Source organism: Lacerta agilis, chromosome 18, assembly GCF_009819535.1.
Source record: "Lacerta agilis isolate rLacAgi1 chromosome 18, rLacAgi1.pri, whole genome shotgun sequence".
NCBI classification, from domain to species: domain Eukaryota; kingdom Metazoa; phylum Chordata; class Lepidosauria; order Squamata; family Lacertidae; genus Lacerta; species Lacerta agilis.
This window is the reverse complement of record NC_046329.1, coordinates 11704719-11730497: the sequence shown is the minus strand read 5'-3', so window position 1 is coordinate 11730497 and position 25779 is coordinate 11704719. Positions and strand designations below refer to the sequence as shown.

The window sequence follows — 25779 nt, the reverse complement described above, 5'->3', positions numbered from 1 at the left end:
ACAGGTGTTGTGTGGCGTGAAAGAGAATCATTCAGTGGAGCCTCTGATCACCCAAATCACTTTGGCTACAGCCACAGAGCTGGAGAAAGAAAACCTTCCAGCCCCTATCATCCTGGCTCCTGCACCACAAAGGAGAGAGCGCTCATTTGCCCCTCAGAATTTTGTGTTCAAGCCTCTGGAGGGTTTGATGGCCTACAAAGCCAAGCCCATGTCACCTTCCAAGGCAGATGTATTCTTGTCGCCCAGTCTTTGCTGGAGCCCTGCAGAGACCACCAGGTAATGGGCTACCATAGGGTCCTCTGATGAGATAAGGAGTTGCCCAAATGTTTTTGTGACATCTCTCTGACCTCTGCAAAAATTGTCCTTTTTAGAAGTAAAAAAATGTTACTTCCAGCTCCCGAAGGTTTTACCGTGGCCTTTATCCCCAAAGACATTAGCCACTCTTGATGTGCATCTTTTGATAGAGCCATGAGATCTGGGAAGTTCTTTAATAGAGTTGGCACCTTGACCCAGGCCAGTACAGTGGTACCTCGTGTTGCGAACAGGATCTGTTCTGCAGCCCCGTTCGCAACATGAGCAGAACGCAACCTGCAGCGCCGCTTCTGTGCACGCACGGGTTGTGATTCGGCGCTTCTGCACGTGATGTCATTTCCGGCATCTGCACATGCGCGAACCGCCAAACCCGGAAGTAACCCGGAGGAGAAAGGTTGTTTTCTGCTGCTCCAGAGAAGCGGACACGGGGCAATGGATTCAAACTACAAGAAAGAAGATTCCACCTAAACATTAGGAAGAACTTCCTGACAGTGAGAGCTGTTCGACAGTGGAATTTGCTGCCAAGGAATGTCTCCTTCTTTGGAGGTCTTGAAGCGGAGGCTTGACAGCCATCTGTCAATAATGCTTTGATGGTGTTTCCTGCTTGGCAGGGGTTGGAGTGGATGGCCCTTGGGGTCTCTTCCAACTCTAGGATTCTATGGTACTTCCAGGTTCGGTGCATTCGTAACCCGTGCCAAATGCAACCTGCAGCGGCCGCAACACAAGGTATAACTGTATTATGAAGGCTCAGATCCAGTGTTCAGATTTCCTGAGTGATCTGAATATTTGCAAACCTGACTTCATTAAAAATACCAGTGGAAATCTGCCTACTGTTTGTTTTGAAGTAGCTGTGGCAAATGAGTGCACTGCCTTGACCCAGTCAAAAAATGCCATGTAAGAGAAGGTCACCCCCCCTGCCATTCCTTCCCTTGCAGGAGAGTTTCTGTGCTATGTCATTAATGGAACTTAAACTGCCTAAATGCTGTAATGTCCTGTCTATTCCGATGCTTGCCATATAATAATAATTAATTATTATTTATACTCCACCCACCTGGCTGGGTTTCCTCAGCCACTCTAGGCGGCTTCCAACAAAAGATTAAAAATACATTGAAACATACATGTAAAACATAATGCCAAGTAAATTATTATTCTTCCTAGCAAAGTCCCTGGAGAAGGTGCTCTGGAAGCTTTGCCACAGGACTGTGGGCTTAAACAGAAGGTCTCTAGCCCAGGAAAGATAAAGGAACATCCATCTGTACTTGAATTTCCAGATGCTAACACAGGTGTGTCTGGGGGGGGGGAGAGCGCTTTTGTAGCATAGTTGTCAACTTTCAGCCAAATGTCCCATATTCCACTTTGAACTCACAACTGGTCCTAGTCAAGTTGCCCTTCCTCTAGCCCCTTCACCTGCAATGCCAACCTGCCTTATAGGTTTGTTGTAAGCGGGTGGCACTGTGGGTTAAACCACAGAGCCTAGGGGTTGCTGATCAGAAGGTCGGTGGTTCGAATCCCCGCGACGGGAGTGAGCTCCCGTTGCTCGGCCCCAGCCCCTGCCCAACTAGCAGTTCGAAAGCACGTCAAAGTGCAAGTAGATAAATAGGTACCGCTCCAGCCGGAAGGTAAATGGCGTTTCCGTGCGCTGCTCTGGTTCGCCAGAAGCGGCTTTGTCATGCTGGCCACATGACCCAGAAGCTGTATGTCGGCTCCCTCGGCCTATAGAGCGAGATGAGCGCCACAACCCCAGAGTCGGACACGACTGGACCTAATGGTCAGGGGTCCCTTTACCTTTTTAAGGCTTTCCTAAGCTATCTGTTCATATGGAATATGTATCCTGCTTCATAGCCCCACAAGGCTTTCAAAGCAGCTAATGAAAGTTTCAAATTTAGGAACAGGAATTGCATGCTGTTCGTGTGATGTCCACCCAAAATACTTCAAACATTGTAAAACACAATTAAAATGCTAAACCTGTTTTTAAGATTGTGCCATTTAGTGGTCTGAACCTCAAGCTGATTTATCATTGCGGCTGAGACTGGAGAGTGATACAGTCTTGAACTGTAAGCCGTTGCAACTTCCTGTATCCTCCAATAGCACCTATATTATGGTTTTATGGATATACAGTATAAGTTTAAACTTGGTAAGTCGTCAAAAGGTAGACAATTAGTTCAACCAGGAGGACTGACAAGAGTTATATTTCGGCATGATGTTTCTCTGCACTTTTTACAGAGTTCTGCAGCTTTCTCTGTAAAAATATCCTTCATCTTTCAGAATGTGTAACTAAAGAAACAATGGATGCTGCTCCCTTTGAAAAGCAGGTCAATCCGCAGAAAGTGGATCTGCCAGCAAGCGATTCATCTGACCCAGCAGGAGAGCCACAACACGATGTGCCCTATTTCAGGTTTGTACAAAAGGGCAGAGGGGTCCAGACTGATACACTTGGGAGTGTGACTGAAGGGAACACTGGCTGATGGAACACTCTTGATGGGTAGTCCCTCTGCTTGTATGAGAGTCACTTTGCCATCAAAGTAACTGCAGAGCCAAATGCTAGACCCAGTAAAAGAGGCTTTAGCTAGCTGCCTTCTTCCCTTTTGAGCTGTAGTGTCTCTAAAGCTCCTTTTTAGCCCATTAATCTGGCACACTTTCCCTCTCAGCTCAGAGCCCATTGACACCTCAAACACATCTGAACTCTTAAATGGAGGGGTTGGCTCGGTTGGCATTAGGAAAGCCCGCCACAGATGTTTTGCGACTTAATAGAACAGCATGAGAACTTATTAACCATCCAAGGAGTTCACCTCTCTTCCAGATTCATCATTATTATTTCTCTCAAACCATTTTATGCTGTCCATCGTTAGTGCAATACTCAATATATGCAGCAATATCTATAACTGAATTAAATGCATCGTCATACTAACGGGGCCTCAAATGGTAAATAAGTTTTTGCGGACCATTTTATCCTCACAACAACCATGTAAGGTTGGTTAGGCTGAGAGACCAAGGTCATGTGTGTTGCAGTGGATGGTTGGTTGGTTGGGCCAGGGCCTGGCAAGACTGGGCTCAGATCCTTACCTGGACGCACAACTCCCTGAATGACTTCAAGGCAGTCACCCCCTTTCAGTGAAACCTCCAGTGCAGGGCACATTGTAAGGAAGAAGCGGGGAACCCCTAGGGATGCCACCTGAAGCTGCTGCTGAAGGGTGGAATGCAAATGCAAATTATTTTCAAGGGCTGGGGATTGGAGCAAGGTTTGTGTGATGTGGGTGGCGCTGTGGCCTAGGGCTTGCTAGTCGGAAGGTCGGCAGTTTGAATGCCTGCAATGACGGGGTGAGCTCCCGTTGCTCGGTCCCAGCTCCTGCCCACCTAGCAGTTTGAAAGCACGTCAAAGTGCAAGTAGATAAAGAGGTACTGCTCTGGCGGGAAGGTCAACGGCGTTTCCGTGTGCTGCTCTGGTTTGCCAGAAGCAGCTTAGTCATGCTGGCCACATGACCCGGAAGCTGCCTGTGGACAAACACCGGCTCCCTCGGCCTATAGAGCGAGATGAGCGCCGCAACCCCAGAGTCATCCTTGGCTGGACCTTACGGTCCGGGGTCCCTTTACCTTGCCTGAAGCCCACCCTGTCTCCAGTATTGCCAAGTACTCATTCCGTCTGTGCTTTTTTAAAGAAACCTCCTTCGGTGCGAGGCAGAGAGACTGGCATCGCATTGCCTTGAGTGGGATGGAGCAGCTGAGGCAGATATTCCAGAGGATGGTAAGCGAAGAAGCTGAAGGAGGAGTTGCAAAATTGCTGCCCTGGATGGGGCAGTTTACTTGAGTCTGTCAGCCTGAGTGGGTTTGGCTTTGACACGCCCAAGCTACACAAGCGAGATTTGTAAGAATGAGGCTTCTTAAATGTCTCGTCAAACACTTTACGTACATAAGCCCTATGCGGCTTAGGACCCACATACTTACGGGACTGCCTCTCCTGGTATGCCCCACAGAGGACCTTAAGCTCCACAAATAACAATAGCCTAAGGGTCCCGGGCCCAAAAGAAGCCAGATTATCCTCCACCAGGGCCAGGGCTTTTTCAGTGTTGGCTCCGACCTGGTGGAATACTCTGTCCCACGAGACTAGGGCCCTGCGGGACCTGACCTCCTTCCGCAGGGGCTGTAAGACAGAGTTATTCCGCCTGGCCTTTAATCTAGCCGGATCCCCTTTTCTTTTTCCCCTTCCCTTTTTTCTGAAGAAACCCTTCTGGGTCCCCACATTAAAATTCCTCTCTGGTCTCCCTACTGGCCTAGCATGACTAACCTCGCCAGTTAGCCCTGGGGATCCCACTGATGTTTGTCTTTTATGCTGCTTTTTAGTTGTTTTTAAGTTGTTTTAATCATTGTTTTATATTTGTTGTTAGCCGCCCTGAGCCCGGTCTTTGGATTGGGAAGGGTGGGGTAGAAATAAAAACTTATTCTTCTTAGTATTATTATTATTATTATTATTATTATTATTATTATTATTATTAAATATTCCTTTCTACAGCCAAAGATCTGGTCCGTACCACTGTTGGGCAAACCAGGCTGCTGATAGCAGAGAGATTCAAGCAGTTTGAAGGGCTGGTGGATAACTGTGAGTTCAGACGCGGAGAAAAGGAAACAACCTGTGATGATCTGGATGGATTCCGGGATATGGTGAACTTCCAAGTAAGATTTCTGTTTTTTTAAAGTTTGTCTCATATTCAGGTGGTTCTTCAAGAGCGCATTGTCACCCCACAACCTAAATACAGGACGCTTATCCTTCCTACTTGCATTGTGTGCAAATCAGCTTTGGGAAGCTGTTCCATGATTTCTGCAGGTTTAGCCCCTTTGCTTTTTACCCTGTGAGTTTCTTGGGCATTTAGGGCGTCAAAGAGTGCAGCCAAGTGAAGTTTTAAATTTAAGTCACTTGGGGACCTTTTAAATAACAAGCAACATTAATCAGTTTAATAACTAAGGCTAATTGAGCTGGTTAGTCCTGCAGTTGTTGTTTCTTTCTCATTGCTTTGGTTTTCTGAATATAGGTAGAAGACGTAAAGAAAAAATTTGAGAACTTGAGGAAGCTCCAGGAGAATGGATGGCAAATGGCAGATGATGTCCAGGCCAAGAGACCCCTCAAGGTATGAGAGGCTTCTGTAATTCTGCTCTTGGGTTGTCAATCTAACATGATTACCAAAAGACAGACTTTCCCAAAGGGGGGGCAGAACTAGTTGAGTATTTTTATTGATTTTGGGTGGGCAGGTGCCCCCCCCCCCTGACTATGCCCATTGGGGAGGGCAAGGGCCCCTACAGGAGCAAGAGGAACTCTGCATGTGCTTGCTGCCGTTCTGGAGAGGGGAGGCACTTTGCCCCCCTCCTGCCACAGTCTTTGGAAAAGCCGCTCCTGACATGCTCAGAGGCACCTTTCCTCTTCCCGTGTCACGCTTTTTCTCTTTTGCCTCCTTTCTGCCTCCTTAGGGGGAAGAATCGTGCCGGCAAGATACCTCAACTATAGAAAAGGACCTGGAAAGGTGAGATTTGGATGTGAAATTCCTCTTTTTGGCGTTTCCGCTTTAGGTTTGTGTGTTACTTGCTCTTGGTAAAATAAAATAATAGCTAATAAATGGGTTGTGGCTCCCCGTTTGTGGATTGCTCTTCTCCCAGGAGGTTTGCCTGGTGCCTTTATTATAGATTTTTAGACTCCTGGTGAAAATGTTTCTCTTCAGCCAGGCCTTGGGCTGATTAATATTCTACAGGCTTTTAAATGTGTCCGTGAGAAGGGGGCCATCATTGTTTTGCTGTTTTGTTTTAATTGATAATTTGTTTTTTATCCTGTGTTTTGCTCTGTGAGCCACCCTGAGGTCTTATGACAAAGGGCAGTTTATAAATGTAATAAATAATAATAATCCTTGAAATAAATGCCGTGCTTGGGGTGGGTGTGGGGAGAGGTGTTAACCTCTTCATTTTGATTTGTCCAGTTGCTGGAGTGTGCTGAAACACTCACACTCCCCAACCATGACATAACAGCACATGCCTAACTTGCCGTGTCTTACTCTTGTTTTCCAGGCCGCTGCCAAAGCCACAGCTGGTGAGTTTGGGGGGGGGGGTCAAGCACCTTGAAGGGGCTCCCTGGGGTGGACCTGCCTTTCTCAGGGGCAAGTTCACACAATGGTGGGGTTCCTTCAGACATGGTTTGAAAACTATGGACCTACGGTTAAATTTGTCGAGAAGGCGATCTGGGTTGGTAATTCCCTCCTGGAATACAAGACGTGCCCATCGCTTTCGGTATGCAACTGGCTCTTAGAAGACGTGTCTGCATAAATCAGCATCTTTCCGATCGCCTGCCCTGGTTAGTAGCAAGGTAAAGGTAAACGACCCCTGGACAATTAAGTCCAATCCAAGGTGACTATGGGGTTGCGGCGCTCATTTCGCTTTCAGGCCAAGGGAGCCAGTGTTTGTCCAAAGACAGTTTTCCGGGTCATGTGGCCAGCAGGACTAAACCACTTCTGGCACATGGTAGAAACCAGAGCAGCACACGGAAATGCCGGTTACCTTCCCGCCGCAGCAGTACCTGTTTATCCACTTGCACTGGCATGCTTTTGACTTGCTGGGTTGGCAGGAGCTGGGACAGAGCAACGGGAGCTCACCCCGTCATTGCAGGGATTCGAACTGCCGACCTTCTGATCGGCAAGCCCAAGAGGCTCACTGGTTTAGACCACAGCGCCACTCGTGTCCCACTCAAGGTTGTGTATGTGGCTGTACCCCCTACTCAAAATAATCCCTGCACCAGCCCTGTGAGATAGCCTAGGCTGAGAGGCAGTGACTAGCCCTTAGGGTTGCACCCAGCGAGCTTTGTGGCTGAGTGGGGATTCAGACCCTGGTCTCTCCCAAGTCCTAGTCCGACCCTCTAAACACTGTGGCACGCTTGCCGCTCAAACTGGGGTTGTTGATTTATATAAAGTGTTTATATATCAGCCTTTTTAATAAAAAAACCACAGCGGTTTACAACAGTTGTAATTGGGTTTTCCTCCCCTCCTCTAGACCCTCACGAGGTTTTGCAGCCCACTCTGGTGGAGAGCAACAGAAGATCCCGGCCCGAACCAAAGGTCTCTGCCATCAGAAGTACGTGTGTTGCCTCGAACTGGGTGCAGAGGTGCTGGCCTCCTTTCTCTCTGGGGGCGAGCTCAAGGGGAGAGCCAGTGTGGTGTAGTGGTTTAGAGCGGTGGACTCGTAATCTGGGGAACCGGGTTTGCGTCTCCCCTCCTCCACATGCAGCTGCTGGGTGACCTTGGGCTAGTCACACTTCTCTGAAGTCTCTCAGCCCCACTCACCTCACCGAGTGTTTGTTGTGGGGAGGAAGGGAAAGGAGAATGTTAGCCGCTTTGAGACTCCTTCGGGTAGTGAAAAGCAGGATATCAAATCCAAACTCTTCTTCTTCTTCTTGTTTCCCCAGGACATGTGACTGACTGATTAGATTATCTGTCTAGAAACAGTAGAAACGGCTCCCTTTCTTTAAGATTTTTCAGAAATGTGAGTTGAACCCCATAAAAATGGGGCTTTTCCTCTTTGCTTTTCCCCCTTTGCAAAAGGAGCTTTGCTTTTCCCCCTTTGCAAAAAAAGCTGCAAAACTGTTAGCTGATCCTCAAAAAAAGGGGGCGAAAAATGTGGTATATTTGTTTGGAAACCTGTTACGATGCCCTGCAGTATGCAAATGGATAATGTCAAATCTTTCCCCTTCCCTCTCCATCTTCGCCTCACCTGCCAGGAAGTCAGGGTTTTTTGTTTGTTTTTTTTTTTTTGGTTTTTTTGCACAAACCCCCATAAATGGGAACTTTATTAAACTAGCAAGATAAACTCAGAAATGTAAAAATGGTCCATTGAATATATTCAGTTCATTTTTACAGATACGTCTTATATAGAAATTTACTTAGTTTCCAAACATGTAACATTTAAAATATTTTCTACAGTGGTACCCCGCAAGACGAATGCCTCGCAACACGAAAAACTCGCAAGACGAAAGACTTTTTCGTTTTTCGAGCTGCTTCGCAAGACGAATTTCCCTATGGGCTTGCTTCGCAAGACGAAATCGTCTTGCAAGTTTGTTTCTTTTTCGTAAAACCGTTAATACCCAGGGTGCATTGCTTGAAGAGGTGCAGTTGCGACTTGACTTCAAGGAGCAACTCATAGCACGAGGTCTGGGAGCCTTTTTGGAGGTTTTTGAGGACTTTGGCGATTTTTCAAGCTTTTTGAGAACTTCTTTTGCAGCCATTTGGTAAGTTAAACTTTTAAAACTTTTTTTGTGGTTTTTGGATTTTGGATTGGGGTGTTTGGGATTCTAGGACTTGGTGTTGGGGAGGGGTTTGCAAGGTTCTTGAAGCTTGGGTGATTTTTTTTTTAATTTTTCTGCTTTTTTGCAACCATTTTTTAAGTTAAACTTTTAAAACTTTTTTTGTGGTTTTGGGATTTTGGATTGGGGTGTTTGGGATTCTAGGACTTGGTGTTGCGGAGGGGTTTGCAAGGATCTGGAAGCTTGGTTTTGTTTTTCTGCATTTTTTTGGTTTTTCCTGTGACCATTGGGGCACTCTGCTGTTGTTAAAAAAATGGTTTTTGGCTTTGGATTTCTGTGTGGTGGGTGGCTGGGGGGTCAGGGAAATGTGGGGAAGGGGTGTGCAAGGATCTGGAAGCTTGGTTTTGTTTTTCTGCATTTTTTTGGTTTTTCCTGTGACCATTGGGGCACTCTGCTGTTGTTAAAAAAATGGTTTTGGCTTTGGATTTCTGTGTGGTGGGTGGCTGGGGGGTCAGGGAAATGTGGGGAAGGGGTGTGCAAGGATCTGGAAGCTTGGTTTTGTTTTTCTGCATTTTTTGGGTTTTTCCTGTGACCATTGGGGCACTCTGCTGTTGTTAAAAAAATGGTTTTGGCTTTGGATTTCTGTGTGGTGGGTGGCTGGGGGGTCAGGGAAATGTGGGGAAGGGGTGTGCAAGGATCTGGAAGCTTGGTTTTGTTTTTCTGCATTTTTTTGGTTTTTCCTGTGACCATTGGGGCACTCTGCTGTTGTTAAAAAAATGGTTTTGGCTTTGGATTTCTGTGTGGTGGGTGGCTGGGGAGTCATGGAAATGTTTTTGAAGGTTTGGTGTGTTTTCTTGGATTTCTTTGCAGTTGGTCTGCAGACATTGGGGGACGGTGCTGTTTATAAAAACTGCAGCCTTTTGGTAAGTTAGACTTTAAAGCATTTTTTGGGTTTTCTTTTGGGGTGGGTGGTTGGGTTTGGAGTGTAGCAGTAGGGGGTGGAAGGTTCTGGGAGGTGAGGTTTGGTGCTTTCTTTTGAATTTTTTGGCAGTTGGTGTTGCTCTGCAACCATTGGGTGACACTGCTGTTTTTACCAAAAAAAATTGTTTTTCTTTTGGGGAGGGGGGGTGGTGGATTGTGAGTCTAGGAGTAGGGGGTGGGAAGGTTCTGGGAGGTTTGGTGCTTTCTTTTGAATCTGAAGCACTGATTTTTTTTGGGGGGGGGGTTGCGAAGGTAGGAGCTGTGCTGCCATGGGGCCCAAGAAGACTGCTGCTGCAGAGTCCGGCGAGAGGAAGAAGGAGAAGGTGACGCTGGAAATGAAGAAGGAGATCATCCGGAAGCACGACGGTGGAATGCGTGTGACAGACCTCGCCAGGGAGTACGGGAGGAATCCATCGACCATTGGGACCATCCTGAAGATGAGGGAGAAGATCCTTGCGACTGATGTAGCCAAGGGAGTCACCAGGATTGTGAAGAACCGCCCAGCTGTTCTGGAGGAGGTCGAGAAGTTGCTGCTCATCTGGTTAGAAGAGAAGCAGCGTGCAGGGGACACAGTGACTGAGGCCGTCATTTGTGAGAAGGCCAAGGCCTTGCACGCAGACCTCGTCCGGCAACAGCCAGGAACCTCAGGCGAGCCAGAAGTCTTCAAGGCAAGCAGAGGCTGGTTTGACCGGTTCAAGACAAGATCTGGAATCCACAGCGTGGTCAGACATGGAGAGGCTGCCAGTTCCGATGTTCCTGCGGCTGAAGACTTTGCAGCGGAGTTCCTGGAGGTTGTGACGACGGAGGGCTACCTTCCACAGCAGGTCTTCAACTGCGACGAGACCGGGCTGTTTTGGAAGAGGATGCCCAAAAGGACTTTCATCACTCAGGAGGAGGCCAAGTTGCCTGGCCACAAGCCCATGAAGGACCGTCTGACCCTGCTCTTCTGTGCCAACGCAAGCGGTGACCTGAAGATCAAGCCCCTGCTGGTGTACCACTCGGAGAACCCACGGGCCTTCAAGAAACACAAAGTCGACAAGGAGCAGCTGAGTGTCATGTGGCGATCCAACAGTAAGGCTTGGGTCACACGTGTGCTGTTTGTGGAGTGGGTCAATCTTGCTTTTGGCCCTGCTGTCAAACAGTACCTGCTGGACAACGACCTGCCACTGAAGGCTTTGCTTCTGATGGACAATGCTCCTGCTCATCCTAAAGGCCTTGAGGAGGACTTGTTGGAGGAGTTCAGCTTCATAAACATCATGTTCCTGCCGCCTAACACCACGCCACTGCTCCAGCCGATGGATCAGCAGCTCATCGCCAATTTCAAAAAACTCTACACCAAGGAGCTTTTCAGGCGATGCTTCGAAGTGACTGATTGCACCAACATCACCCTGCGGGAATTCTGGAAGGACCACTTTGACATCGTCACCTGCTTGAAGATGATCACCACGGCCTGGGACGGGATCACCCAGAGAAATTTGAATTGCGCTTGGCGCAGCCTGTGGCCAGACTGTGTGGCACCAAGTGACTCTGATGCACCAGAGTCAACAGTGGTGCAGGACATTGTTTCCTTGGGGAGGACCATGGGCCTGGAGGTCACCGAGGAGGACGTCAGCGAGCTGGTGGAGGAGCACGACCACGAGCTGACCACCCAGGAGCTGGTTGAACTGCAGGCAGAGGCTGCGCAGGAGCAGGCCTCGCTGGAAGAGGAGGAAGCAACTGAGGAACGGCTGTCCTCCAAAGAACTGAGGGACATCTGCCAGCAGTGGAAAAATGTGCAGGCTTTTGCACAGCGGCACCACCCTGACAAGGACCTGACACGTGACCTTGCGAACACTTTTGACACAAGGGTCATGTCGTCTTTCAGGGAAGTGCTGAAAAGGCGGATGAAGCAGCAGACCATGGACAAGTTCTTCAGCAAGAAGCAAAGAGTAGAAGAGGAACCTTCTTCGAGTTGTCCCCCAGAGTCTTAGAAAATGTATGTACTGTACAGTGTATACTTTGGTGATTTTTAAATGCTTTTCTGTCATGTTTAGAAACTTAATTTATTGTTCCTTCAATTTTTGAAATGCTCTTTAAAGTATGTGTGACTTTAAAGAGCACTTAATAAACTCTTTTTGTACCAAATTTGGCGTTGTTTGGACTTTTTTTGACCATAGGAACGCATTAATTGATTTTCAATGCATTCCTATGGGAAACCGTGCTTCGCAAGACGAAAAATTCGCAAGACGAAAAAACTCGCAGAGCGAATTAATTTCGTCTTGCGGGGCACCACTGTATTTTCAAGCTTACTACCATCAAAAGGTAAAGGCAACTTCCACATTGTGATAGTATATTCTTGGACAGAGCCTAACAGCACACTTGGTGACATTCTGGCATACAATACTTTCTGAGGAGTTCCTGAAAACCTTTTTTTTTATAATGGGACAAGGAAATAAAAATAAAAATGTAAGGCCGTGAACTGAATTGGTAGAATTGGTTGGTTGAGCATGGTTCCTCTCTGCTGATGAAACAGTCTGAGCCAATGGAGGCTCCATGAACTGAAATGGAGGGACTTTATATTTTAGCAAATCTCTCCTTTCTCCTGCAGACACCTGCCACTTCACTCTTGAAGTTCCCCCCCACTCCCTTGAGCAGATGAGAGTTGGATGGGGGTGGGGGTGGGGCTACAGAAGGAAGGGAGAATTGTCTTCCCTCTGCTAGTGGAGGCATCTGCTAGATCAAAGATTCTTCCATCAATGGAGGGACTTAACCATCAAGATTCAATTGTCACACCAGTGACAATTACACTTAGTAATTAGGTGAAGGAAGGAAGAAAGAAAAAGTGGGGAGTGCTAATGGGGAGGAATGACCAGCTCAATTTCATCTGTCCAACTATTTCCATTGCATGGGTATTTTTAATTTAAAAAAAAATCATAGATGACTTGGATGGCAACTATTTAAGTACATAGGCTGAGCAGCAACAGCCAGTTTCCTCACCTACATATATTTATCTGGAAAGGGACCAAAAGGAAGGCAGAACTCATAGCGACAGGTTTTTTCTCATTCTCTGTATCTTAGTCTGACCTGGTGCCATTTTTATTTCATTTTTGCAGTGAGCTATAGTCTTTTTTTATATATAAAAACAAAGCTCATCAAAAAGTGAAGTTTAAAAAGTAGAGTTAAAATCTGCATCAGGAGCAAAATAAGCTTAATTAAAAAAATGGGGGGGGGGTTGTCACACACACACACACACACACACACACATATAATCTGTGTTTTAAGACTAACTCTTTCTTTTTCATGTCCTGCTTTGTCCTGCTGTAGGGACATTTCTTTTTGTACCTGAATTCTATCCAAATGCAGAGATAGTCAAAATAGACAAGATGTAGAGGAGGCGAAGCTCTTCTCACACTTCCACAGCCACAAGTGTGCTCACTTCCTTGGAGCGAATCAGGAAGTGTGGATACTACTGGCAGCTCCTGAAGATAACAAAAATGCTTGGGTCACAGATGCAAACTATGCAGGAGTTTAACTGGGGGTACACCACCTAAGCTTTGAGCTACCTCTCCAATAGCTACCAGTCGACACCAAACACTTTCTTGTTGGCTGCCTTGCCATAGTTCTTCAAGTAGGAGGCTTCCTTTGCAAAGTAAACACTAGCAAAATAAACTGTGCTATTAATGGACCCTGCCAAGCAGGCATTAAAGTTGTCTATGCAAACAGGCTTTATCCAGGACGCTCCTGTGCCATGGAAAAGGTCTCTGTCCAAGGAGGTCTGGTCCTCTACTGAGTGTATCTGGAAAAAGTGCCTCTTCTGCCTTCTGATAGGCTACACCTGAAAAGAGCCACTTCTGCCATTGTGAAAGCTGAGCCCTCTTGAGGTGGTAGGAGGACCCATGCAGCAGGATAAAGCCCACAATAAACACCTAGAGGATTCTCTCCTGCGAGGGCTACAGTGGGAAGGGATGGAGCAAGCAACCATAAACCGTGAGCAGTAAAGGTGAACGTCTATAAAACGTCCCTGAGAATTTGTTGGGCTGCAGACTTAGGCAAATTTGGGCTGAGTCAAAAAATGTACTTAAAACCATTCCCTTAGAGTTTTTCCATTATTTGTTGCAATGATAAATGACGACGTGTCGAACAGAAGTGTGAAAATGAAGGGAAGGCCGCCCAGAGCATTCTAGGGGGCTCCTTTTATTGAAAACTCACAGCTAAGTTAACCATTAACATACACAGAGAACTCCAAAGACCAAATAAGGAAAGGTGTGCGCGTGCCATCTTGAATAAGAGGCGTGGTATGCCAGCGCCTGGCTAAACTATAATTCCCACATGATTCTCTTATGAATGTCCTATGAATGTTATAAATTTATAAACAGTTTTTATCAATGCAAAAATTTCAGCAATGTTCTACTTTCAAAGAGTAGATAAAAGAATAGGGCTTTGCTTCTCATGATCAGATTCTATTAAGTTTGGGCCTCTCCTAGCCCAGGGCCTCCAGTTGCTTGCCCAGAGATCTGAACTGACAACTTGCCATTTGCCTCTACAAAGCGGGTTCTCCCTCATAGAGAACACGTGTTGCAGTTGGGGCCTAGCAAGACACCCTTCTGTATTTGGGGCGGGACCCAGTTAGATAGCCAGGGCAGCTGATAGGGGCTTTTGGGTCGTTGGGGAGATTTGTATGTTGCAAATGTTGATAGACAGTTCAGGGGTTATATATTCTCGGTGCTTGCAGCGTCAGCCCCTCTTTGCTGCGTGCACCAGATCGCCCGCCCGCCCCCCCCCCCGTTAATTAGGCTTGCGCGTTGACCTTGCTATGCCTGTCATGGGGTCGTCTGCTTTAAGGCAGGGGCCTGGTAGGAATTTTCCATCTGGCTGATTGGCTGTTGCCACTTGGTTTTCGTCTACTGCGTAGCAATTAGTCACAAATTGTAAGGTTGGCGGTTAGGCATTGGTTCTTACGTTGGTTGGTGGAGGGGAAGTGGTTGGCTGTGCCTGCCCCTCCAATGCCGCTGCTGTGCGGGGAATTCCGTTAAAGGAATCCAGGGGCTCTCCATGCTTTTGTCCGTTCCCCTGGTCAGGGGCTAGGGCCACGCAAGAGCCCCTGGGAACATTAGGGGAGAGGTGAGGGTCCTGGCCACCCCGACCCCAATTCTCTCCCCAATGTGTTTTCCCTTTGCTGACTTCCAATAAGCGGGCGGAAGTCAGCCTGTCCCCTGGGTGGGACTGATAGTCGAACCAATGCCTAAGCAACCACTCACATTTTGCAATTTAATAAAAAAGTTGTGGCCAAAATTATGCCAATAACCTTAAACAAAATTCCTGTGTGCTGTGTGAGTTATTTGGGGGTGGTCTTGGGGACCTCTACACACAATTCAGAATAGATTGCAGCTTGGTGTTGAAGAAACAATAAACTTGAGCCCTGTGAGCCCCTTTAAGTACCCGCAAACTAATGGTGTACAGCTGCTACACAAGTTATCTGCTTTCAAAGAAGAGACCATAATCTCAGAGGCAGAGCACATACACTGCATGTTTAAGGTCCCAGACTGAAATCTTGGCATTTCCTGTTAAGAAGATCAGATAGCAACTGATTGAAAAGACTTCTGCTTGACACCTTGGAGAGGTGCTGCCAGTCAGAATAGACAACACTGTGCTTGATGGACAAAGCAGCTGACCTGGTATAAAACAGTTTCCTGTGTTCCTAAAACTCACTTGGAAACAGCCTGGTGTTCTCTGGACTGGCATAGTCAAGTAATCCAGGTTTTATCAAGGGTAGCAGCAGAGATGAATTTCTGAACAAACTTGACAAGACTGAGGGTTTTTGCTGTCAGACCTGCTAAGTTTGTCTGCAGTTTTGTGCTAGCTTCCTCCACCCCATCCCATCTCCCTCATTTATTCAATGAATGACACGTTTCAAAGTTGTAGGGGGGGAGGGCAATCTTAGGGAACAGACAAAGTGGTAAGTGCCAGCTAGCTGAAAATGAAAAAATATAGCATGCTATGGAGCCTGGCAACCCAACAAAGCAAGATGCATACGCGAGGGCACTAACAATGAGCAAAAAGAGAGAGGAGAGAGCACAATTTAGCCTTTTGGGAAGCAGAGGGGCTTATGGAATGTTTGTGTCAAGTTTTGCAACCTCTGGGGAACTTGCTTGTGATGCTGCAGAGTTACTTGGCACAGAGAAACGAAACATCCATAAGCTGTCGATTTCCCCCCTTTTTAAAGGGAAAGTCCCTTATTCTGAATAGGATTACTCGCAAGAAAATGGAAAAGCTGAAAGCTATGCAAAACATCACATCTCTCTTAACTGAACCATCCTACATACTGGAAGTACCGTACATTATGAGTGCATGGCGAGATGCTGCCAAATGTTTGCCTGCTTAATTTCCCTAGCACATAAGCAGACTTCAGCTGAAATCACATGTGGGCATGTAAGCATGAACTGAACTACTGATTGAAACACTGGCAGGCATTTCTGTGGACACAGATGTAATTTTCTTCCAACTATGATCATGGGGACAGCTGTACCTGACTCTGTTTACAGTCAAAATTGCATTAACATTTCCCTGGCTGGAAAGAGACACAGCCGAAGAGGGTACATCTGGTCAAGTGTAGAAGGAAGTCAGAAAATGGGTGATAGATACCCAAGTCATTTTTTCCCCCTGGGATGTAAACAGGTTTTGCCTTCTCACCCACACCCTACCACTTTCATGTGACAATTACACTTATCAAGTAAAGGCAAGGTTGTGTGAAATAAAGCACAGAGGGTATTTATCCACATATATATGTATTTGCTGGGCTTCTATGGGTGAAAGAAAATCAAAAAGCCTTTCTGCCTCGCCCTTTTCTCCTCTGTAAGAATGCTGAAGCCTTGTTTTCAACAGCTGTGTCTTTCTCCAGCTATCCTCCACTTGCTAACTTGGGGCCTCATTCTGGTGGCACTTAATCCCAACAGCATCCAAAAAAATATTAGATTCTCCATTACTATTGTAGATAGAAGCATAACCTACATATTATTTGGGATCCCAATGTAGAAAAATGGAACCATGATAGTGGACCCTCTGTCTAGCATTTTGTGAAATAGCTTTATTCCAATTTAAAATTACTATAAAGGAATGTAAACTGGTTGCATCTTAAGTATTTAACATTTTTGACTATACCTTATATTAGCAAACAATCATGGGAACTGTTTTCACAATCATTTGGAAACATTGGTTATGAAATTTTTGGTCTGGGCCTAAAGCTTAAGCTTGAATACTGCCTAAATGCAATAGGCTATGCAAAACTGCTTTTTGCTACTATAAAAGTATTAATATTTGGTTTTTATGTAATACAAAAGCAGACATAATATTTGTACCTACTTAACATTTTGTTTAAATAAACAATTCCCCCCCCACACACACACAAAGGTAGTTTACAATCTCATTGCTCTTTGCTAATCCTTTTTGGGTAGTCTGAAAGCTTTTTGGGGGGTGGGTTGAAGAAAGGTGGGGGGAACTCGAGATGAAAGTAGGAATGTGTTTAAGCTAATGTTGAACTGCAATGTTTGTTTATAAAGCTTCTGAATTTCATGCATTGGGAAAAGCCTCAATGACCTTGCTCCGAGCCCTTCCCTTGTTGCAGCAAAAACAATAAAAAATAAAAAAATACCTACAACCAAAGGAGTTTTACCCCCACATTGCCTGAGATGGCTAAGCTAACATGTTTAATTAGATAAAAATCATTAGTAGCATTTGTTAGGGATTTGAAGTTTCCTATGGCCTTTTGTGTGAAAGAGAAAATGAACTTGCAGTATCTGAATTTGAAGACTTTTAAAAAAACTGGTTTATAGAAGGTAGAATGTTTTAAAAAGTGAGTATCATATGTAGCTACTGAGACGCAGAAGTCCTTTTATTCTAGTCTCTTCCTTTAGTTTTTTTCCCCCTTTCCCTTTTGTTTTCTACTTTTGTTTTCTCTTTTTCTTGTATTTGCCTCCTTCTGACTTTGCTCTTTCTTAGCTTAAGTAGCTGTTTTATCTCAGTATATTATAAAAATACATTTATAATGGATATTATTTCTGTCAATAAATAAATAAAAACTTTTTTAAAAGGATTTTTAAAGCACACTTTCCCCAGTGATACATCACAAACTCTTCACCCCAAGGAACACGCCCTAGCAGTTTCTTGCTGCAGCTCCAGCCCCAAACCTCACCCTGTAGCCCACCATCCCCACAAATCCCACTCCCAGCCAAGTTCTGTATGCCTCACCCCTTCCTCCTCCTCCTCCATAAATAACCCAAAGCTTAATTTTCAGCAGCTGTGTCTTTACTCAGCTTCTCCTAATCTTGACTAGATCTCCACCTGCTGACTAGGGACCCAATACAGCATCTATGCGGGAGGGAAATCCAGAGGCCTGACATCAGCATGCCCTGTGGTATGACTGCACAGTCTATGGTGGCAAAGGGCAAAGTCGCAGCTAGTTGAGTATTTCTATTGATTTTGGGTGGGCAGGTGGCCCCCCCCTGACTATGCCGATTGGGGAGGGCAAGGGCCCCTACAGGAGCAAGAGGAACTCTGCATGTGCTTGCTGCCGTTCTGGAGAGGGGAGGCACTTTGCCCCCCTCCTGCCACAGTCTTTGGAAAAGCCGCTCCTGACATGCTCAGAGGCACCTTTCCTCTTCCCGTGTCACGCTTTTTCTCTTTTGCCTCCTTTCTGCCTCCTTAGGGGGAAGAATCGTCCCCTCGCGATACCTAGACTATCGAAAAGGATCTGGAAAGGTGAGATTTGGATGTGAAATTCCTCTTTTTGGCGTTTCCGCTTTAGGTTTGTGTGATTCTCTTAATCTCTTGACTTCCCCTCATCCCTTACCTAGATCCTTATGACTATTTTTCCAAGTTTACATATCAATACAGGTGCCCCCCCCCCGACTATGCCGATTGGGGAGGGCAAGGGCCCCTACAGGAGCAAGAGGAACTCTGCATGTGCTTGCTGCCGTTCTGGAGAGGGGAGGCACTTTGCCCCCCTCCTGCCACAGTCTTTGGAAAAGCCGCTCCTGACATGCTCAGAGGCACCTTTCCTCTTCCCGTGTCACGCTTTTTCTCTTTTGCCTCCTTTCTGCCTCCTTAGGGGGAAGAATCGTCCCCTCGCGATACCTAGACTATCGAAAAGGATCTGGAAAGGTGAGATTTGGATGTGAAATTCCTCTTTTTGGCGTTTCCGCTTTAGGTTTGTGTGATTCTCTTAATCTCTTGACTTCCCCTCATCCCTTACCTAGATCCTTATGACTATTTTTCCAAGTTTACATATCAATACAGGTGCCCCCCCCCCCGACTATGCCGATTGGGGAGGGCAAGGGCCCCTACAGGAGCAAGAGGAACTCTGCATGTGCTTGCTGCCGTTCTGGAGAGGGGAGGCACTTTGCCCCCCTCCTGCCACAGTCTTTGGAAAAGCCGCTCCTGACATGCTCAGAGGCACCTTTCCTCTTCCCGTGTCACGCTTTTTCTCTTTTGCCTCCTTTCTGCCTCCTTAGGGGGAAGAATCGTGCCCTCGCGATACCTAGACTATCGAAAAGGAACTGGAAAGGTGAGATTTGGATGTGAAATTCCTCTTTTTGGCGTTTCCGCTTTAGGTTTGTGTGTTACTTGCTGTTGGTAAAATAAAATAATAGCTAATAAATGGGTTGTGGCTCCCCGTTTGTGGATTGCTCTTCTCCCAGGAGGTTTGCCTGGTGCCTTTATTATAGATTTTTGGACTCGTGGTGAAAATGTTTCTCTTCAGCCAGGCCTTGGGCTGATTAATATTCTACAGGCTTTTAAATGTGTCCGTGAGAAGGGGGCCAGCATTGTTTTGCTGTTTTGTTTTAATTGATAATTTGTTTTTTACCCTGCGTTTTGCTCTGTGAGCCACCCTGAGGTCTTATGACCAAGGGCAGTTTATAAATGTAATAAATAATAATAATCCTTGAAATAAATGCCGTGCTTGGGGTGGGTGTGGGGAGAGGTGTTCACCTCTTCATTTTGATTTGTCCAGTTGCTGGAGTGTGCTGAAACACTCACACTCCCCAACCATGACATAACAGCACATGCCTAACTTGCCGTGTCTTACTCTTGTTTTCCAGGCCGCTGCCAAAGCCACAGCTGGTGAGTTTGGGGGGGGGGGTCAAGCACCTTGAAGGGGCTCCCTGGGGTGGACCTGCCTTTCTCAGGGGCAAGTTCACACAATGGTGGGGTTCCTTCAGACATGGTTTGAAAACTATGGACCTATGGTTAAATTTGTCGAGAAGGCGATCTGGGTTGGTAATTCCCTCCTGGAATACAAGACGTGCCCATCGCTTTCGGTATGCAACTGGCTCTTAGAAGACGTGTCTGCATAAATCAGCATCTTTCCGATCGCCTGCCCTGGTTAGTAGCAAGGTAAAGGTAAACGACCCCTGGACAATTAAGTCCAAGCCAAGGCGACTCTGGGGTTGCGGCGCTCATTTCGCTTTCAGGCCAAGGGAGCCAGTGTTTGTCCAAAGACAGCTTTCCGGGTCATGTGGCCAGCAGGACTAAACCACTTCTGGCACATGGTAGAAACCAGAGCAGCACACGGAAATGCCGGTTACCTTCCCGCCGCAGCAGTACCTGTTTATCCACTTGCACTGGCATGCTTTTGACTTGCTGGGTTGGCAGGAGCTGGGACAGAGCAACGGGAGCTCACCCCGTCATTGCAGGGATTCGAACTGCCGACCTTCTGATCGGCAAGCCCAAGAGGCTCACTGGTTTAGACCACAGCGCCACTCGTGTCCCACTCAAGGTTGTGTATGTGGCTGTACCCCCTACTCAAAATAATCCCTGCACCAGCCCTGTGAGATAGCCTAGGCTGAGAGGCAGTGACTAGCCCTTAGGGTTGCACCCAGCGAGCTTTGTGGCCGAGTGGGGATTCAGACCCTGGTCTCTCCCAAGTCCTAGTCCGAGCCTCTAAACACTGTGGCACGCTTGCCGCTCAAACTGGGGTTGTTGATTTATATAAAGTGTTTATATATCAGCCTTTTTAATAAAAAAACCACAGCGGTTTACAACAGTTGTAATTGGGTTTTCCTCCCCTCCTCTAGACCCTCACGAGGTTTTGCAGTCCACTCTGGTGGAGAGCAACGGAAGATCCCGGCCCGAACCAAAGGTCTCTGCCATCAAAAGTACGTGTGTTGCCTCGAACTGGGTGCAGAGGTGCTGGCCTCCTTTCTCTCTGGGGGCGAGCTCAAGGGGAGAGCCAGTGTGGTGTAGTGGTTTAGAGCGGTGGACTCGTAATCTGGGGAACCGGGTTTGCGTCTCCCCTCCTCCACATGCAGCTGCTGGGTGACCTTGGGCTAGTCACACTTCTCTGAAGTCTCTCAGCCCCACTCACCTCACCGAGTGTTTGTTGTGGGGAGGAAGGGAAAGGAGAATGTTAGCCGCTTTGAGACTCCTTCGGGTAGTGAAAAGCGGGATATCAAATCCAAACTCTTCTTCTTCTTCTTGTTTCCCCAGGACATGTGACTGACTGATTAGATTATCTGTCTAGAAACAGTAGAAACGGCTCCCTTTCTTTAAGATTTTTCAGAAATGTGAGTTGAACCCCATAAAAATGGGGCTTTTCCTCTTTGCTTTTCCCCCTTTGCAAAAGGAGCTTTGCTTTTCCCCCTTTGCAAAAAAAGCTGCAAAACTGTTAGCTGATCCTCAAAAAAAGGGGCGAAAAATGTGGTATATTTGTTTGGAAACCTGTTACGATGCCCTGCAGTATGCAAATGGATAATGTCAAATCTTTCCCCTTCCCTCTCCATCTTCGCCTCACCTGCCAGGAAGTCGGGTTTTTTTTTTGGTTTTTTTTGCACAAACCCCCATAAATGGGAACTTTATTAAACTAGCAAGATAAACTCAGAAATGTAAAAATGGTCCATTGAATATATTCAGTTCATTTTTACAGATACGTCTTATATAGAAATTTACTTAGTTTCCAAACATGTAACATTTAAAATATTTTCTACAGTGGTACCCCGCAAGACGAATGCCTCGCAACACGAAAAACTCGCAAGACGAAAGACTTTTTCGTTTTTCGAGCTGCTTCGCAAGACGAATTTCCCTATGGGCTTGCTTCGCAAGACGAAATCGTCTTGCAAGTTTGTTTCTTTTTCGTAAAACCGTTAATACCCAGGGTGCATTGCTTGAAGAGGTGCAGTTGCGACTTGACTTCAAGGAGCAACTCATAGCACGAGGTCTGGGAGCCTTTTTGGAGGTTTTTGAGGACTTTGGCGATTTTTCAAGCTTTTTGAGAACTTCTTTTGCAGCCATTTGGTAAGTTAAACTTTTAAAACTTTTTTTGTGGTTTTTGGATTTTGGATTGGGGTGTTTGGGATTCTAGGACTTGGTGTTGGGGAGGGGTTTGCAAGGTTCTTGAAGCTTGGGTGATTTTTTTTTGAATTTTTCTGCTTTTTTGCAACCATTTTTTAAGTTAAACTTTTAAAACTTTTTTTGTGGTTTTGGGATTTTGGATTGGGGTGTTTGGGATTCTAGGACTTGGTGTTGCGGAGGGGTTTGCAAGGATCTGGAAGCTTGGTTTTGTTTTTCTGCATTTTTTTGGTTTTTCCTGTGACCATTGGGGCACTCTGCTGTTGTTAAAAAAAATGGTTTTTGGCTTTGGATTTCTGTGTGGTGGGTGGCTGGGGGGTCAGGGAAATGTGGGGAAGGGGTGTGCAAGGATCTGGAAGCTTGGTTTTGTTTTTCTGCATTTTTTTGGTTTTTCCTGTGACCATTGGGGCACTCTGCTGTTGTTAAAAAAATGGTTTTGGCTTTGGATTTCTGTGTGGTGGGTGGCTGGGGGGTCAGGGAAATGTGGGGAAGGGGTGTGCAAGGATCTGGAAGCTTGGTTTTGTTTTTCTGCATTTTTTTGGTTTTTCCTGTGACCATTGGGGCACTCTGCTGTTGTTAAAAAAATGGTTTTGGCTTTGGATTTCTGTGTGGTGGGTGGCTGGGGGGTCAGGGAAATGTGGGGAAGGGGTGTGCAAGGATCTGGAAGCTTGGTTTTGTTTTTCTGCATTTTTTTGGTTTTTCCTGTGACCATTGGGGCACTCTGCTGTTGTTAAAAAAATGGTTTTGGCTTTGGATTTCTGTGTGGTGGGTGGCTGGGGAGTCATGGAAATGTTTTTGAAGGTTTGGTGTGTTTTCTTGGATTTCTTTGCAGTTGGTCTGCAGACATTGGGGGACGGTGCTGTTTATAAAAACTGCAGCCTTTTGGTAAGTTAGACTTTAAAGCATTTTTTGGGTTTTCTTTTGGGGTGGGTGGTTGGGTTTGGAGTGTAGCAGTAGGGGGTGGAAGGTTCTGGGAGGTGAGGTTTGGTGCTTTCTTTTGAATTTTTTGGCAGTTGGTGTTGCTCTGCAACCATTGGGTGACACTGCTGTTTTTACCAAAAAAAAATTGTTTTTCTTTTGGGGAGGGGGGGTGGTGGATTGTGAGTCTAGGAGTAGGGGGTGGGAAGGTTCTGGGAGGTTTGGTGCTTTCTTTTGAATCTGAAGCACTGATTTTTTTGGGGGGGGGTTGCGAAGGTAGGAGCTGTGCTGCCATGGGGCCCAAGAAGACTGCTGCTGCAGAGTCCGGCGAGAGGAAGAAGGAGAAGGTGACGCTGGAAATGAAGAAGGAGATCATCCGGAAGCACGACGGTGGAATGCGTGTGACAGACCTCGCCAGGGAGTACGGGAGGAATCCATCGACCATTGGGACCATCCTGAAGATGAGGGAGAAGATCCTTGCGACTGATGTAGCCAAGGGAGTCACCAGGATTGTGAAGAACCGCCCAGCTGTTCTGGAGGAGGTCGAGAAGTTGCTGCTCATCTGGTTAGAAGAGAAGCAGCGTGCAGGGGACACAGTGACTGAGGCCGTCATTTGTGAGAAGGCCAAGGCCTTGCACGCAGACCTCGTCCGGCAACAGCCAGGAACCTCAGGCGAGCCAGAAGTCTTCAAGGCAAGCAGAGGCTGGTTTGACCGGTTCAAGACAAGATCTGGAATCCACAGCGTGGTCAGACATGGAGAGGCTGCCAGTTCCGATGTTCCTGCGGCTGAAGACTTTGCAGCGGAGTTCCTGGAGGTTGTGACGACGGAGGGCTACCTTCCACAGCAGGTCTTCAACTGCGACGAGACCGGGCTGTTTTGGAAGAGGATGCCCAAAAGGACTTTCATCACTCAGGAGGAGGCCAAGTTGCCTGGCCACAAGCCCATGAAGGACCGTCTGACCCTGCTCTTCTGTGCCAACGCAAGCGGTGACCTGAAGATCAAGCCCCTGCTGGTGTACCACTCGGAGAACCCACGGGCCTTCAAGAAACACAAAGTCGACAAGGAGCAGCTGAGTGTCATGTGGCGATCCAACAGTAAGGCTTGGGTCACACGTGTGCTGTTTGTGGAGTGGGTCAATCTTGCTTTTGGCCCTGCTGTCAAACAGTACCTGCTGGACAACGACCTGCCACTGAAGGCTTTGCTTCTGATGGACAATGCTCCTGCTCATCCTAAAGGCCTTGAGGAGGACTTGTTGGAGGAGTTCAGCTTCATAAACATCATGTTCCTGCCGCCTAACACCACGCCACTGCTCCAGCCGATGGATCAGCAGCTCATCGCCAATTTCAAAAAACTCTACACCAAGGAGCTTTTCAGGCGATGCTTCGAAGTGACTGATTGCACCAACATCACCCTGCGGGAATTCTGGAAGGACCACTTTGACATCGTCACCTGCTTGAAGATGATCACCACGGCCTGGGACGGGATCACCCAGAGAAATTTGAATTGCGCTTGGCGCAGCCTGTGGCCAGACTGTGTGGCACCAAGTGACTCTGATGCACCAGAGTCAACAGTGGTGCAGGACATTGTTTCCTTGGGGAGGACCATGGGCCTGGAGGTCACCGAGGAGGACGTCAGCGAGCTGGTGGAGGAGCACGACCACGAGCTGACCACCCAGGAGCTGGTTGAACTGCAGGCAGAGGCTGCGCAGGAGCAGGCCTCGCTGGAAGAGGAGGAAGCAACTGAGGAACGGCTGTCCTCCAAAGAACTGAGGGACATCTGCCAGCAGTGGAAAAATGTGCAGGCTTTTGCACAGCGGCACCACCCTGACAAGGACCTGACACGTGACCTTGCGAACACTTTTGACACAAGGGTCATGTCGTCTTTCAGGGAAGTGCTGAAAAGGCGGATGAAGCAGCAGACCATGGACAAGTTCTTCAGCAAGAAGCAAAGAGTAGAAGAGGAACCTTCTTCGAGTTGTCCCCCAGAGTCTTAGAAAATGTATGTACTGTACAGTGTATACTTTGGTGATTTTTAAATGCTTTTCTGTCATGTTTAGAAACTTAATTTATTGTTCCTTCAATTTTTGAAATGCTCTTTAAAGTATGTGTGACTTTAAAGAGCACTTAATAAACTCTTTTTGTACCAAATTTGGCGTTGTTTGGACTTTTTTTGACCATAGGAACGCATTAATTGATTTTCAATGCATTCCTATGGGAAACCGTGCTTCGCAAGACGAAAAATTCGCAAGACGAAAAAACTCGCAGAGCGAATTAATTTCGTCTTGCGGGGCACCACTGTATTTTCAAGCTTACTACCATCAAAAGGTAAAGGCAACTTCCACATTGTGATAGTATATTCTTGGACAGAGCCTAACAGCACACTTGGTGACATTCTGGCATACAATACTTTCTGAGGAGTTCCTGAAAACCTTTTTTTTTTATAATGGGACAAGGAAATAAAAATAAAAATGTAAGGCCGTGAACTGAATTGGTAGAATTGGTTGGTTGAGCATGGTTCCTCTCTGCTGATGAAACAGTCTGAGCCAATGGAGGCTCCATGAACTGAAATGGAGGGACTTTATATTTTAGCAAATCTCTCCTTTCTCCTGCAGACACCTGCCACTTCACTCTTGAAGTTCCCCCCCACTCCCTTGAGCAGATGAGAGTTGGATGGGGGTGGGGGTGGGGCTACAGAAGGAAGGGAGAATTGTCTTCCCTCTGCTAGTGGAGGCATCTGCTAGATCAAAGATTCTTCCATCAATGGAGGGACTTAACCATCAAGATTCAATTGTCACACCAGTGACAATTACACTTAGTAATTAGGTGAAGGAAGGAAGAAAGAAAAAGTGGGGAGTGCTAATGGGGAGGAATGACCAGCTCAATTTCATCTGTCCAACTATTTCCATTGCATGGGTATTTTTAATTTAAAAAAAAATCATAGATGACTTGGATGGCAACTATTTAAGTACATAGGCTGAGCAGCA

At 46.7% G+C, this 25779-nt stretch overlaps 3 protein-coding genes and 1 long non-coding RNA gene across 4 annotated transcripts; all 4 read left to right on the top strand.

Moving 5' to 3' along the window:
- LOC117039610 (disks large-associated protein 5-like) lies at positions 1–5470 on the top strand. The gene is made up of 6 exons (XM_033136783.1): positions 1–276; positions 1471–1595; positions 2578–2707; positions 3969–4054; positions 4820–4980; positions 5337–5470. Exons 1-6 carry the CDS (start codon positions 188–190, stop codon positions 5436–5438), a joined length of 693 nt encoding a protein of 230 aa, XP_032992674.1. The 5' UTR covers positions 1–187; the 3' UTR covers positions 5439–5470.
- A 4314-nt stretch (positions 5471–9784) lies between these two features.
- LOC117039763 (tigger transposable element-derived protein 1-like) lies at positions 9785–11529 on the top strand. The gene has a single exon (XM_033136947.1). The coding sequence runs from the start codon at positions 9829–9831 to the stop codon at positions 11527–11529; it is 1701 nt and encodes a 566-aa protein (XP_032992838.1). The 5' UTR covers positions 9785–9828.
- A 6721-nt stretch (positions 11530–18250) lies between these two features.
- Positions 18251–20672, top strand: LOC117039464. Its single transcript, XR_004425781.1, has 3 exons — positions 18251–18292; positions 19633–19654; positions 20608–20672. It is a non-coding gene; the product is annotated as an uncharacterized LOC117039464 (long non-coding RNA).
- Positions 20673–23088: 2416 nt separating this feature from the next.
- On the top strand, positions 23089–24789 carry LOC117039762 (tigger transposable element-derived protein 1-like). Its single transcript, XM_033136946.1, has one exon. The coding sequence runs from the start codon at positions 23089–23091 to the stop codon at positions 24787–24789; it is 1701 nt and encodes a 566-aa protein (XP_032992837.1).
- Positions 24790–25779: the final 990 nt, after the last annotated feature.